A 15213-nucleotide genomic window follows, 5' to 3' on the forward strand; every position below is an offset into this window, starting at 1 on the left:
TGGTCCAAATGTCTGTCTTTATGCCAGTACCACACCGTTTTGATTAATGTAGGTTTGTGGCATGCTTTGAAATCAGGAAGTATCAGTCCTCCAGTTTTGTTCTTCTTTTTCAATATTGTTTTGGCTATTCAGGGTCCCTTGAGATTCCGTATGAATTTTAAGATAGGTTTTTCTATTTCTGCAAAAACATCATTGAGATTTTGATAGAGATTGCCTTGAATCTGCAGGTCACTATAGGTAGTATTGACATTGTAACAATAGTAAGTCTTACAATTCACAAATTGGATGTATTTCTATCTATTTATGTCTTTTTAATTTATTTAAGCAATGTTTTATAGCTTTCATTGTTACAGTAGTACTAGCTTTTATAATTGCCCATGTATTTACTAACATCTTTATTTCTTCATATGGCTTTGTCAACCTAAAAGGCAAATTTTCCTTTACCCTTGAAACGAGTTTATTTGGGAATAACCAAAAGATTTGCAATCCAGGATGTGCATGCTATGGCAGACCATAGGCAACTCTGGAAAACAAAGAAGGAGAGTTGCTATTATAGAGAAAAAGGGGGAATAAGGAGGGGCTGTTCTAAGGGAAAGTTTCCATTGGAGGAAAGTAACAGTTCAGGGAGGGAATGGCTCCTCATTGGCCAAGCTGCGGCGTCTCTCATTGGCCGAGCTGCGGCGTCTCTCATTGGCCAGGCTGTTGCCGGGGAAAGAAATCTTCCTTTAGTAGTGAAGCCATTGTCCTTCCTGTTTGGGGTACCTGAAGTGCCCGCAGGCCTTCCCTGTCTGGTCTAGTTGCGGTTTCTGTTACTAATTTCTGCAGCTTTGAGTTACTGTCTAGTGTCCTTCCATTTCACCCTGCAGGACTCCCTTTAGCATTTCTTCCAGGGCAGGTCTAGTGTAACAAACTCCCTCAGCTTTTGTTTATCTGGGAATGTCTTAATTTCTCTTAATTTCACTTTTGGAGGACAGTTTTGCCAGATATAGGATTCTTGGTTGACACTTTTGTTTTCTTTTGGCACTTTGAATATATAAGTCCACTGCCTTCTGGATCCAAAGTTTCTGATGAGGAATCTGCTGAGGATCTTATTGAGGGTCCCTTGTACGTGGTGACTCACTTCACTTGCTGCTTTCCAGATTCTTTCTGCTTTTGGCTTTTGACAGTTTGATTATAATGTGTTTTGGTCAGGTCTCTTTGAGTTCATCCTACTTGGGGCTTGTTGAGCTTCTTGAAAGTTAATATTCATGTCTTTCATCAAATTTGAGGGCGTTTCCAGCCATTATTTCTTCATATATTCTCTCTGCTTGTCCTTCTGCCCTGGGCAGGGTCCAGCCCAGCTCCCTTGAGGCTGTGTTCTGAGCGGCTCTCATTCTGCTCTTGCTTTGTGGCTCCCCTTTCCCCCCAAGAGCAGGGAGTGCAGCTTCCTCCCAGCCAAGCCCCTTAACTTCATTGCTGTGAGGACGTTTCCCCAAGTTCTTACCATCAGCAGCTCTGAAACAGTGGCCTCAGGTCAAGATTCAATCCTATCCCACATAGCCCAGGTGTGGGCCTTGGGGAGGCAAGTTTAGGAGCATTTTCTGGGCCCTGCCCACCACACACACTTTCCCCCCAAATGTCTCACCCAGGGGGACCATGTTCCCTCCAGGAAAGTCATATCCCAGGAGAAGCCAGGTTTTTAATTCTCTGCCTGTTGTGTCCTGAGTCCCACCTCCCCCTCCAGCTACCCCCTCTTTTTGGATCCCCTTTATGCATACTGTCTCAGGGTCCCTTTCCTTCTGCACCTCTCATCAGTTCCCCCTGGCTCAGCAGTCAGAGCCATACTTGGAAAGCTTAGGTCATGTACTGGGCAGCCTTCAGTGGCTGCCCTGCAATCCCCTACCTCTCTTTGTGGCTCTCCCCACCCACCACTCCACTCAGCCAGGCTCCTCCATAGGGGCCTGTGCACTTGCTGGTCCCTCTGCCAGGAGCCCCATCCCCACACACCCCACAGCTCCTTTGCGGGGAGATCTCCCCTAACCTGAGCACCCCCACCCTGGGCCCCATTCCCTACCCACTCCCTGCTGTATTCCTCTCCATTTACTCATCTCCTGCGGACAAGCCAGGTGGGTTGCTTGCTTTGTCCATGTTCTAGCCCCTCCATTAGAAAATGAATCTAGGAGTTGGTGATTTTTGTCTGTTCTGTTGTCCAGTTATCCCAGACCTAAACCAGGTAATAAATATCATTCCAGCAGATGAATTGCTGGCACTTAGGTAACACAGACTATCTGGCAACACATCGTTTGCAACTCCTCAGACCACACACATGTACCGATGTGCTTTAAGTAGGATTCTAAAGTGGACTTCCAGCATTGGACATTCACGTCTCAATTAAGTACTTTGATTTTCCACTAAGACATCACCTAGTCCTGGTAGAAAGTAGTTTCTGAAACCTTACACTCTGAGCGGCATTTTTAAGAAACCTAATTAATTTGCACGAAGCAAAGGCTCTACCTCACAGCTCTTTTTGAAAAGAAAAGTCTAAAATGAATGAAGACTGGTTCCTACATGGCTTGGAGTTAAGCCTGGTGCCTTCCCCTTGTTTTTTCTCTTCCTTGTGCTGTAGGAGAGTGGGCGACTGAGAATTAAGGCAGTTCTCAAGGTAGCACTCATCCCTTCCCTCCCCCAGAACCTTAGCAGCTCTCCAGAGTCCTAACGACCCCTCAGCAGGGCTCTGGGCCCCTCAGACGCTGCTGTCCCCCGTCAAAAACTATCACCCCCCTGTGAACTCTGGCTCAGGAGGTCCCATCAATCCCCTCCTGAAACGTCTTGGCACTTCGGTCAGGTGCAATAGATGCAATAAGGAAACTGTAGGTGTGGCCCCAGGATGTTGGGATTTCTCTCTGATCTACCATATCAAGCTGACCAGTCAGGTTTAGCTGAATGGTTCCCACTGCCCAGCAGTCCATGTTGCACCCAAAGCTGGATGAAGGGCCCCATTGGTGCAGGACTTCGGCCTCCCCCGCCTTCCAGGCCGTCCATGTTTCTATGACCCACTGGCTCAGTGTGAAGACCTGAGGACGGGCACTGGCCCCTCCAAGGACAGAGTGAGAGGCCTCCAGTTTCAGAAGGCCACATAGAGAGCACACATGCTCAACTGCTGGCCTTTTATTCTTGTTAACGTGAACAAGTGGAAATGTTCAGAGTCGGGACATGTGAGTCAGGAAACAGCAAGGAGGGGCTGGCATGCCTCCCCACCCCGGGCAGCGCCGCCGATTTCCATGACCAAGGCCCCCACCGTGACGTCACTGGACAGAGTCAGGAACAGATGTGCTGTAGTATAGACTGTCTTTCCCCCATAAACACCTCAAGAGCGTGAGTAATAGTAAACTGTACTGAAATGACGAGGAAGTGATGAGTTTTTATATTTATTACTTCTGTTTTAATATAATTTTCTTAATTTTTAATTTTACATCATTTAACTTGAATGTTGTGTTTAACAACTGACTCTCAAAATTCCTGAAGATTCTGCAACCAGCTCTCAGGAGCTCACCACCAAACAAGAGCCCTGGGAGCAGAAGCCGCCCAGGGTTCACTGGGGTTAGCTTTCCTGTCTGGCCCCTGCCCTCCAGGCATCCTGACACCTCCCTCCCTAGTATGAGTGTAAGGTTGGGCCTCACAAGGCCAGCCTCCCCCTTCCAGGGGCCTATGCAGGCCTGTGTTTTGTGTCTCCAAATGCAATTGGACTCCTCTTGTTTCCAAGGTCACCAGGAGGCCCCCTCCATCACCCCCAGGTTTCGTCTTGAAGCATTAAACAAGAACACGCTTAATGAATCCACGAAGGGCAATACTACAGCCCCCTGGCCGACCACACCCTCTTGGTCACTCAAACAGTCACCTGGTGTTTTGTTCACGTAACATGTGTGTGCTGATGACAGCGGCACAGGCTCAGAGTCAAGAAGGGGTTGCCACTCCCTGGGGAGGGGTCAAGGTCCGGAAGACTCAAAAGGTGAGGTATGAGCTGCACCCTGAAAGAGGGTACATGTCCAACATCTTAAAGTTGAGATTTCACATAAGAATCTGGGTTTCTAGCTTCTCTAGAAAGACTGAGCCCCATCGCCTGCCTCTCGAGGCTGCTCCCTGAGGGTCCTGGCCTGCTGATCTCCAGCAGGCAGCATGAGCGCATCAGCCAGGGTTGGGGCTCTCCTTAGCCTGGAGTAAGGGGCAGAGGAGGCTGTCCTGGGAAGAAGATGAGCAACCAGTAAATAGGAGGGGGCTCGGAAGTTCCAAGAGTAGGATCGAGGAAACAGATGAGAGGGTGTCCGGGGGCCCCCAACCGGCACCGCTGAGACACCACAATTCATAGCAGTCAGGACGGAGACAGCCCAGGGCCCGCACATAGGGGAGGGAGGAGCAGACCGTGGAGATTCAAGAAGAACCACCCCAGAATGACACTGGAGAGGCAATGCATAAGGACACTTAGGTGAAGTTCCAGGACACTCCAGGGCCAGTGGTCAGAAGAGCTGTTCCAGGAGGGGTCAGGAGGTACTGACTAGGGGCAGAGGACCTTCAGGGGGCTGGAATGCTCTAAATTCTCAGCTAGCGGTGGCTACGCAAGTACATGCTGACGTAAAAATCCATCCAGCCGCATTCCAAAGACGCCTGCACCTTACTCACTGACTGTGTGGGCAGACTCAACTCAGAAAGTTTACAAAGGAAATGGGAAGAAGGAGGAAGGGGAGAGGCCTGGGGCAGGGGGATGGGGGGCCTGCCTGGCTTCAGACCACATGGACACTGACCTAGCTGCTGAGCCCCCATTTCCTTCGGGCCATAATAGAACCTGCCTCAGAGCAGTGTCCAGCACATGGTGATTGGTCTCTGGTATGACTGGGGCATGGGAGAGCCAGGGGGTGACAGGAGATGCTCTGCTGGGGATGGAGACAGAGGGGACAGGGTGGAGAATGGAGGAAGTTCTTGCCTAGACACTGTGCTGTGAAGCCTAAACCCTTTTCCTCCTCACTCTATCGCCCTCCTGGGGGGCAGGCTTTGGGAACCAAAGTACTCAGATGGCTCAAAACTTAAATGTACAGCCCAGACACACACACACACACACACACACACACGCACACCCCGCCAAGCTCCAGCAGGACTAGGGACAGCTGTCCCTGACATCTCTAAGTGCCTGGCTTCCCCCCACCCTGAATCCCCCAACTCTGACATCTCTGATGTGGGTTCTGGTCCTAACTAGGGCTTTGTACACAGGGAGAGCTCAGTGAGTATCTGTGGGATAGACGCACAGGTGGTTAACACACTCACGCCCAGATGCACATGCATGTACACACACACACACAGACACACTCACACTCACACATGGGGATCCCGAGAGCCAGGCACTCTTCTGAGAGCTTGACACTTTTAATCTTTCCAGTATCCTGAGGGCAGAATATCATTATCCCATTTTACAGGTGGGGACATGAAGGTCTGCCAGTCAGCCGAGTGTCCTGAGGTCACAGAGCTGGGGAGAGGCGGATCAGCATCCTTACTCACTGTGCACAGGAGAAAGGGTCGAGAGTTCTGTACTGGGCACTTTCATTTCCAGGCCATTAGCAGCTGGGGACTGAGATGCTTAGCCACCAGCTGACGGATGAAGGAGACGCGGTGCAGTGGGTGTGGGTGACCATGGAGTCCCACCCTCCCCTGACATGCATGTGCAGACTTCCTGTGGCAGCTGGCCACAGGACCCATTGTTCAGTCTGCCTCACAGCTGCAAATCTCATCTTCCATGCATTCAACAAACGCACACTGAGCACTCGGGTGCGCAGTGCTGCTCTGGTCATGAAGAAGCTGCACCTCCTGACCTCACAGATCTTGTGGTCAAGTGGGGAAACAATGAGACTGTTCATCTGTGAGATCGGGAAGAAAATGAGGTGCTGCAGATCTGGTTTGGCAGGTGCTCAGGGGGGCCCTCCGGAGATGACTTTAGGTTGAGACTCAAGGAGGAGAAAGCCCTGGGACGATGGCTGTGAAGGCAGAGGACAGAGCCTGTGCAAAGGCCCTGTAGTCAGTCAGTGAGTGCTGAGGGCACATGGGAGTGCCACGACGGAGAGAGATAGGCAGAGAGGGGACAGGGCCAGGCCACCGGGAAAGCCTCACCCAGCGGTGGAGAGAGGTGGGTGCTGGGCTGCCTCATGGTGGGAGGACTCCAGGGCAGGTGGAGTCTCCAGGACCTTCCCTGCCTGTGACAGCAAAAGGTGGGGGGCGGCAGAGGGTGAGTGGGGCAGGCAGGAAGGAGGCCATGAGAGGAAGGATCAGGAGGAGGAGAGGGCTCACATGGGGCGGTGCTCATTACAGGCCAGAGACAGAGCATGGGGCCTGGAGGGACCTGCCTCTGCGCAGTGGCTGCAGAAACTGAGGATCGCGGCCCAGGCAAGTGGGGAGGAGAGCCCTGCCGAGTTAGTCTGAGCCTGGCCGGAAGCCCTGGACAGCAGCCTGGGGCTGGTTGGGGGTCAATGCCCTAGGCAGCATCTGGCCAGGGCCTCACGGAGTGTCAATGAATTGTCACCTAGCTTTTCTGAGACCACAAAAGGACCTGACATCCAGAAAACAAGGAATTCCTATCCTCAGACCCTACTTCTCACAGGCTGATTATGGAGGGCTGGCTGGTCAGAACTTTGCCTTTCAAGTTTGTGGCAACTGATTTCCATTTTCATTCATTCACTTGCCAACTTAAAAAGCAAATTTGCCTCTTATTTTATCTCAAAATGAGTTTATTCAGGAATAGCCAAAAGAATTGTACTTTAGGATGTGCGTGCTCTGGCAAACCACAGGCAAACTCAGAGAACACGGAGGGAGCTGCTTTTATAGAGAAAAGGGGAAGAGGGAGGGGCTGTTCTAAAGGAAAGTCCATCACGGGAGAGCGACAGTTCAGTGAGGGAACAGTTCCTCATTGGCAGAGCTGTAGCATTTCTCATTAGCTGGGCTGCAGCATTTCTCATTGGCTGAACTACAGTGTTTCTCATTGTCATGGCTGGGGCGTGTCTCATTGGCTAGGCTGGGGTGTTTCACATTGGCTGAGCTCTGGTATTTCTCATTAGCTGGGCTGGGGCGTTTCTCATTGGCTGGGCTGGGGCATTTCTCATTGGCTGGGTTGGGGCGTTTCTCATTGACCCAGACTGTTGCCCGAGGGGAGAGAAATCTTCCTTCAGTAGTGAAGCGGTTGTACTTCCTGATTGGTGTAATTGATGATGTGCCATGGGGTGTGAGAGCTCCCCCTGCAGGCCTTCCCCATCTAGTTTAGTTGGGGTTTCTGTTACTAATTTCCACACGCTCATTCACCCACTAGCTCAACGTGAGGCCAGCTCCAGGCAGTGAGTGGCAGGGATGTGACAAAATCTGGAGGCCTTACTTCCCAGAAGGTTGTTTCCAGGGTCCCTGGGTCTGGGAGCTGGTAGTCCTGTGCTGGGATGAAACCCTGGGTGACAGCACTGTTTCAAGACACTGTTGGGAGACACCATCCATCAGTGGCCCTGTGGGGTTCCGTGGTCAGATGCATGTGTGCATGTGTGAGTATCAGGTGTGACAGTTCACACCCACGTGCTTCTGTGGTCACACAGGTGTGTGTGTGTGTGTGTGCGCGTGTGGCCATGGGCCCACAGGTGTGACCCCCCAGGTGCTGCTGTGGTCAGCCAACAAAGTGTTTGAGGAGCTGACAGACATCGAGAGGCAGTTCCACAAGGCTCTCTACACCGTGCGGGCCTATCTGAACTGCGACCGATACTCGGTGGGCCTCCTGGACATGACCAAGGAGAAGGTGAGGCCTCAGCTCCCCACGGGCCCCCTGGCCAGCCTCGTCCCACTTCAGCACTGACTCCCTACCTTGCTCCCTTCTCTTCTCTGCCCAGGAATTCTTCGACGTGTGGCCTGTGCTAATGGGAGAAGCCCAGCCCTACTCAGGCCCACGCACGCCCGATGGCCGTGTGAGTCATGTTGGCGGCGGACAAGCCCAGCCCACACACTTCAGTTTCCCTGGCTCCAACTCAAGGATGGGAAGGGGCCTATCCCAGCCCGACCCAGGGTGGGAGAGGGAGGGCGAGAGGAATGGTGTGGGGAGGCAAGACAGACAGCTGTGGGCCGTCTGTCTGACTGCTCCTGAGGGCAGGCCCCCACATGCCTGTCTGCCACCTCCTCCTGACTCCAGCCCTGCCTTGCCCTGGGGCCAGGGGGCCTGTGCTGCTCTCCTGATGAGGTGGTCAGCCTGGCTGTAATGACCAGCATCTGTTCTGATTGGCCGATCCTCCAGCTGCCCCGTCCTTACATCATTGTAACATCTCCCTGAGTGGAGCCACTTGTATGTGTGCGTGCACGTGTGCACACAGTGTGTGCATGAGAGAGGCAGTGTGGACAGAGGGTAAGAGCACAGGCAGATACTCCTGCCACTGATCGTGCATGCAGCCTGGGGCATGCTGCACAGCCTGGCCATGCCTCAGTCTCCCCACGTGTCAAATGGGGGTCGTAGCAGGGCCCTCGTCGCAGGGCATTGTGAGGATTCAGTGGGCACTGTGTGCCAAGTGTGTGGAAGAGTCCTTGCACAAGGGTGAGTTGTGACCACACCTTGCCATAGTTCCACGAGTGAGTGTGTCACAGCTGTACAGGCCTGCGTGGGCAGTGTGCATGTGTGTGAAGGAGTGTGGGGCCCCGTTTGTGTGTGGGCTGGAGTGGGACACAAATGTAATGAGGACACAGATGAGAGGGAAGACATGTGAACCAGAGTGAGTGATGTGTGTCCCCCGAGTGTCGGTGAGGGTCTGCCTGTGTGTACGGGTGTGCGCGTCTGTGGCTGTGTGTAACTCTGAGGGCGATGTGGTGTGTGCACATGTGTGTGGTGTGTGTGTGTGCACGTGTACGTGTGTGTCCAGGGCAGGGCACCTCCCAGGGAGGCTCCCCTCACGACTGCTGTGGTCCGTTTCTCAGGAAATCCTCTTCTACAAAGTCATTGACTACATCCTCCACGGCAAGGAAGACATCAAGGTCATCCCGTAAGTGCCAGGGTTTTACGAGAAGTGTCACTTAAGGCAGGGACCACCCCCAGACCCAAGCAGAGTCGGCTCTGGGGACTTGTCACAGTGCAGTTGGTGGCGCCCAGCACAGCTCCTCGTGCCATGGTGCTCCCTGCACGGTGGGTCACGGCAGAATGGGATGGGGAGGGAGGCTGACTCACTGATCTGGGAGGAAAGGAGTTGGCGGGTGAGGAGGGAGGTGACAGCCTGAGGCAGCATGGACACCCGGAGTGGACGTCCAGGGGATTAAGTGAGTTGTCCAGGTGGCCCTGTCAGCAGCAATTGAACTTTGAGGCCCTTGGGGTCCCATCTTGGCTCATCCAGCCAGCCGAGGAAGGTGGAGCCCCTGGAAGGGGGGCCCAACATTGCACACCCAGTGGGGCGGGACAGGAGGGCACAGCCAACCCAGAGGGCAGCACAGCCAAGTGGAGGACAGGGCAGGACTCCAACCTAGAGAGACCGGGAAAGGCAGCTGGCCACTCCCAGCCCTAGGGCCTCATGGCCATGTGACCCCATGATCTCATGTCAGGACCCCACCTACAGGTCCCACAAGGGACTGGGATCCAGGGGCTAGGCCTGGACGTAGGTCAGGGCCAGGCCCACAGGGCAGGTGACCAGCGCTGAGCTCCAGAGGCTGGGATGGAGCTTGTGGCTCCCAGTAGGGAAAGGGGGCTCCTCCAGGACGTGGGGCCACAGCATGGGCAGAGGAAGAGGAATGAGGCAGGTCAGGTGCCCCCAAAACTCAGCCCCTGGCCTCCTCCCACCCTCCCTAGTCCTCACTGTTTTGCCACGACCCACTGCCTTCCCCCACCCCACCCCACCACCTCCATAATCCCTGTCCCACCTGGACTCGGAGCAGGAAATAAACGTTGACACACACCATGCCAATCTGCATGCACACACCCACCCACCCGAGCATCTGCGCCGCCTGACCCTCTGCTTCTCTCCCCAGCACACCCCCGGCCGATCACTGGGCCCTGGCCAGTGGCCTTCCGACCTACGTGGCAGAAAGTGGCTTTGTGAGTCCCCCGTGGCCCCAGCCTCCATCCCTCGTGCCCAGCCCTTCCCGCCAGCCTGTGCACCACCACCAGCGCCCAGCTGCTCCCCTTTGCCATTTAGAGGCCCATTGGGTGGGACAGTCTTGTTGACTTTACATTCAGCTGCTTCAGGTGAAGCTGTTTTTCTGATCCTTTTTCAGATCTGTAACATCATGAATGCTCCCGCTGATGAAATGTTCAAATTTCAGGTATCTGTCCCCTCATTAATAGAGAGTACTGTATTTAGGAAGGAAGATGCTGTGGTTCAGAAATGATGGGCTGAATTCACCTTTGCTGCTTAAGAAACAGCCTCAAAATCTCAGTGGCTAACAACAGACACACAGCTCGCACGCTCAGGCCCATGGGCTCGCTGGGCGTGCTAGGCCCCAGCGAGGGTTTAGTCTGCTCCTCATGTCCTCAAGGGGACACAGGGCCAGGGCAGGCTCTTTTCTGGAGGAGGCCGAGGGTCAAGTGGACCAGTGGAAATGGACTTTGTTTCTAAAGGCATCCTCCAGGAACTGGCCAGTGTCCATATTCCACTGGCCAGGCACTGGTGGGATGGGAGAGAGGACCAGCTGCATGATTTGGGGGCCCTGTGGAATGGGAGCACAAGGCCCCTTGTTCAACAGTCACTAAGACCTTTAAGAGCCCAGCAGCAGAGTGTTCAGTCAGCGTGGGGCCCTGCATGACCCTCACACTCACACGGTGAAGCTGCCCTGCTGGGAAAACACCCTCCGCCTCCTCTGGTCGGAGAAGTCACGACAAAGCCCCAGCCGTGAAGTTCTCATGCGGGAGGAGTGCACAGATGGGAACAATGACCCAGTCACCATGGTGTGAGGGCAGAAGAAATGAGGTTCACGCTCGCTGGGAGACAAGCCCAGGCCAGGGCCAGACCCAGAGCAGCAGTCATCTCTGGATACCTCTCTCTGAAGGAAGGGCCTCTGGACGACTCGGGGTGGATCATCAAGAATGTCCTCTCCATGCCCATCGTCAACAAAAAGGAGGAGATTGTGGGGGTTGCAACGTTTTACAACAGGAAAGACGGGAAGCCCTTTGATGAGCAGGACGAAGTCCTCATGGAGGTAAACACCTGTCACAGGTGCGGCTCAAGGTGACACCTGTGTGATGCACAGGACCTGGCAATGCAACGTCCCTCCCTACCATCTGCTATAGCCCCTGGACCCAGCAGCAGGCCCGAGGAGAGTAGGGATGAGGAAGAGCTGTGAGGTCCCATTCCTGGAAGTGGGGAGCTCCCTGGGGGGCACCCTGGAGACCCCGTTAGAAGCACTCGCTGCCCTGGAGTGGCACGCCTGGGGACCCGCACACCGGGACATAGGGCCTGGCACACAGGAGGTGCCCATCGGGGTGGGTGATGCTGGCCCCCTCTGCAGTCCCTTACGCAGTTCCTGGGCTGGTCAGTGCTGAACACGGACACCTACGACAAGATGAACAAGCTGGAGAACCGCAAGGACATCGCCCAGGACATGGTTCTGTACCACGTGAGATGCGACAAGGACGAGATCCAGTCTATCCTGGTACAGCTCCCACCACTCCCTGGTCCCTGCTTTGCCCGGTGGGGGACAGGACAGCTGGCCCATCCTGCGGTCCGACGGCCAGGCCCAGTCCTGGGGTCCCACACGCTCTGCCTGGCCGGGGGGGTCCCTTCCTCAGCTGTGAGAGGGGGTGGTCAGAGCCTTCCGGGTCGTGCTGTGTGAGGACGCCCCCAGTCATCTGTGTGGACAGCTTACAACGTGCCGAACAGCGTGAGCCCCCCACGCGCACTGTCACCTCTCCGAAATGGGAGGCTCGGCCGGGCTTCCAAGGCGATGATTATTCCTCTGTGCCAGAGGGGTGTAGGTGACACTGTCACCGTGTCACACAGTCATGAGGGGTGTAAGTGATGCTGTCACCTTGTCCCACATATGAGGGGTGTAGGTGATGCTGTCACCTTGTCCCACAGTCACGAGGGGTATAGGTGACACTGTCACCTTGTCCCACACATGAGGATTGTAGGTGACGCTGTCACCGTGTCATACAGTCATGAGGGGTGTAGGTGATGCTGTCACCTTGTCCCACATATGAGGGGTGTAGGTGATGCTGTCACCTTGTCCCACAGTCACGAGGGGTATAGGTGACACTGTCACCTTGTCCCACACATGAGGGGTGTAGGTTATGCTGTCACCTTGTCCCACAGTCACAAGGGGTGTAGATGCTGCTGTCACCTTGTCCCACACATGAGGGGTGTAGGTGACACTGTCACTTTGTCCCACACATGAAGGGTGTAGGTGATGCTGTCACCTTGTCCCACAGTCACGAGGGGTGTAGGTGATGCTGTCACCTTGTCCCACAGTCACAAAGGGTGTAGGTGACGCTGTCACCTTGTCCCACAGTCACAAGGGGTGTAGGTGACACTGTCACCTTGTCCCACACATGAAGGCTATAGGTGATGCTGTCACCTCGTCCCACACATGAGGGGTGAAGGTGATGCTGCCTCCTTGTCCCTCACACGGGGGGGGAAGGTGACACTGTCACTCTGTCTCATAACACATCTGTTTTCTCTCCTAGCCAACAAGAGAACGCCTGGGGAAGGAGCCTGCTGACTGTGAAGAGGACGAGCTGGGGAAAATCCTGGTCAGAATCTGACTCCCACCTCTCAGGTGGAGGCTGGAAGGGCCTGGGGAGGGGAGACTTCTCCATTCCCAGGACACTTGAGCACACAGTGTCATCTTGTGACGTTTGCTGCTGTCTTCATACCCATGTACCTGTGTCCATGTGTGTGTCATGTGTCCGTGTGTGTCTGTGTGTCATGTGTGCCTATGTCCGTGTGTGTCATGTGTGCCTGTGTCCTTGTGTGTCACGTGTACCTGTGTCTGTGTGCCTGTCTGTCACGTGTGCCTGTGTCTGTGTGTCATGTGTGCCTGTGTCCATGTGTGTCATATGTTCCTGTGTCGTGTGTCTGCATGTCATGTGTGCCTGTGTCTCTGTGTCATGTGTGTGTGTGTGTTGTGTGTGTCATGTGTGTGCCTGTGTATCTTTCTGTGTACCTGTGTATTCACATGTCCTTGTCTATCTTTGGGTGTGCCTGGGTATCTTTTTATGTGCATATCTTTGTGTTTGTTTCCCTGGCGACATCACCATGTCTGCCTAGCTAGTTGTTGGGCCACGGGTGGGAAGAGAGCGGAGGAAGGGGGCTGAGGCAGCAGGGACGTGGGTGTCCCCGGCTATAGGCCAGGGTGACTGGAAGGGCAGATGTCACCAGACATCTGGGACGTCTGAGGCTGGACAGAGGGTCCTGGGAGGAGAAGAGATGAGGAACAAGTGGGGATTTGATGGGCCTGCCTCCCTCAGCCCATCAATCTCTCCCACAGAAAGAAGTGCTGCCAGGGCCCACCAAGTTCGACATCTATGAGTTCCACTTCTCCGACCTGGAGTGCACAGAGCTTGAGCTGGTCAAATGCGGCATCCAGATGTACTACGAACTGGGCGTGGTCCGAAAGTTCCAGATCCCCCAGGAGGTGGGATGGGGACATGGTCAGGGGTCCCAGATGTTGCAGGAGGTGGGATGAGGACATGGTCAGGGGTCCCAGATGCTGCAGGAGGTGAGATGGGGACATGGTCAGGGGTCCCAGATGTTGCAGGAGGTGGGAGAGATGTGATCGGGGGTCCTAGATCCCACAGGAAGTTTGGGGCATATTCATTACGGAATGGACAGTGCATGCAGGTAAAATACACACAGCAAGGATGCCTAGAATAAATGACTGGATGGATGAATGAATGGAAAGTGGTAAATAGGAATTCCAGGCAACTTGACCATTAAGTGCATCACTGGGCGTGGGGTAGAAGACACAGAAGCAGCCCACCACCTGTGCAGAAAGCACGCAGCATTCTCTAGGCGTGAACACAGGGCCCCTCAGACACCATCCCAGGGAGGAGGGGACAGCCTTCCAGCTCTGCCCACAGCTTCTGCACTGCTTCCACCTCCAGGGCTCCGGGAGCACCTGCCTCCCCACCTCCCAGTAAGGGAGCCAGGTTTCTTCAGGCACCCCTGAGAACAGGAGCAGCAGGCTGGGAATTTCAAAAGAAATTTTACTAACTACTAATGAAAAACACAAAAGTAAAAAATATAGAAAATATTAACAGAATAAAAAATATTTCCAAATAATTTTCTGGCCCTAAAAATCACAGTGGCAACAATAAGAGGCTCCCCTTGGCCCACATTCTGTCGTCCAGAGATAACTGCCCCACAGAAAAAGGCTCACCCCTCCTGCCTGCCCCTCGGCCTCCGGACCTTCAGCCACCATCTTATTTCTCCATCACCCGTGCCAGGTGCCCACACACCTTGCCCCATTCAAGTACCCATGCCTAAAACAGATCTTTTCCAGGCCGGCCTCGTGGCACAGTGGTTAAGTTCGGTGCACTCCGCTTTGGCGGCCCAAGTTCACAGGTTCAGATCCGGGGGGCAGACCTACACCACTCGTCAGCCATGTGTGGCGCCATCCCACATACAAAATAGAGGAAGATGGGCACAGATGTTAGCTCAAGGCTAATCTTCCTCAAGCAAAAAATGAGGAAGGTTGACAACAGACGTTAGCTCAGGGCAAATCTTGCTCACCAAAAAAAAAAAAAACAGCAAAAACAAAAAACACACAGACCTCTTATTCTAAAATATCCCAGACCCCTCGCCTGGGGTCCTCTTCCCAATTTTGGGCTGGGCAGTAGGATGGAGGCCCCAGAAGCCCCATGAATGCTGGAGCAGTTCTTAGCTTCAGCTCTGGCCCCCTCAGGCTGCTTGCCACCCCTCGTCCACCTTGCAGGTGCTGGACGAGGCACCCCCCCACACCCAGGAAGGTGGTCAGGGCCCGTGGTGAATCACCAGGACAGGGAGGGTCGAGGGGGCCCAGGGGATGGGATGTGGGGTGACGGGATGAGCAGGGCTTTCACAGAGAGCCAGCAGCCTGTGAAGGCTTTGGGGGACACACGCTCTGTGCCCAGAGCCCGTTTCCCTCGGCCTCTGCCAGGTCCTGGTCCGCTTCCTGTTCTCCGTGAGCAAAGGGTACCGGAGAATCACCTACCACAACTGGCGCCACGGCTTCAATGTGGCCCAGACGATGTTCACATTGCTCATGGTGCGTGGATGGGGC

At 54.3% G+C, this 15213-nt stretch overlaps 1 protein-coding gene across 1 annotated transcript in view; it reads left to right on the plus strand.

Annotated features, from left to right (window-relative positions):
* PDE6B (phosphodiesterase 6B) overlaps positions 1-15213 on the plus strand; it is a 34846-nt gene that overhangs the window by 13187 nt on the left and 6446 nt on the right. The window contains exons 4-13 of the mRNA XM_004432198.3: positions 7649-7789; positions 7881-7955; positions 8950-9014; positions 9988-10054; positions 10234-10281; positions 11005-11154; positions 11464-11607; positions 12638-12703; positions 13441-13587; positions 15091-15198. Coding sequence (XP_004432255.2) covers positions 7649-7789; positions 7881-7955; positions 8950-9014; positions 9988-10054; positions 10234-10281; positions 11005-11154; positions 11464-11607; positions 12638-12703; positions 13441-13587; positions 15091-15198 — 1011 coding nt within the window. The remainder of the gene's footprint in view (positions 1-7648; positions 7790-7880; positions 7956-8949; positions 9015-9987; positions 10055-10233; positions 10282-11004; positions 11155-11463; positions 11608-12637; positions 12704-13440; positions 13588-15090; positions 15199-15213) is intronic.

The sequence above is a fragment of the Ceratotherium simum genome, chromosome 8 (genome assembly GCF_057802395.1).
Source record: "Ceratotherium simum simum isolate JZ-2026a chromosome 8, ASM5780239v1, whole genome shotgun sequence".
NCBI classification, from domain to species: Eukaryota; Metazoa; Chordata; class Mammalia; order Perissodactyla; family Rhinocerotidae; genus Ceratotherium; species Ceratotherium simum.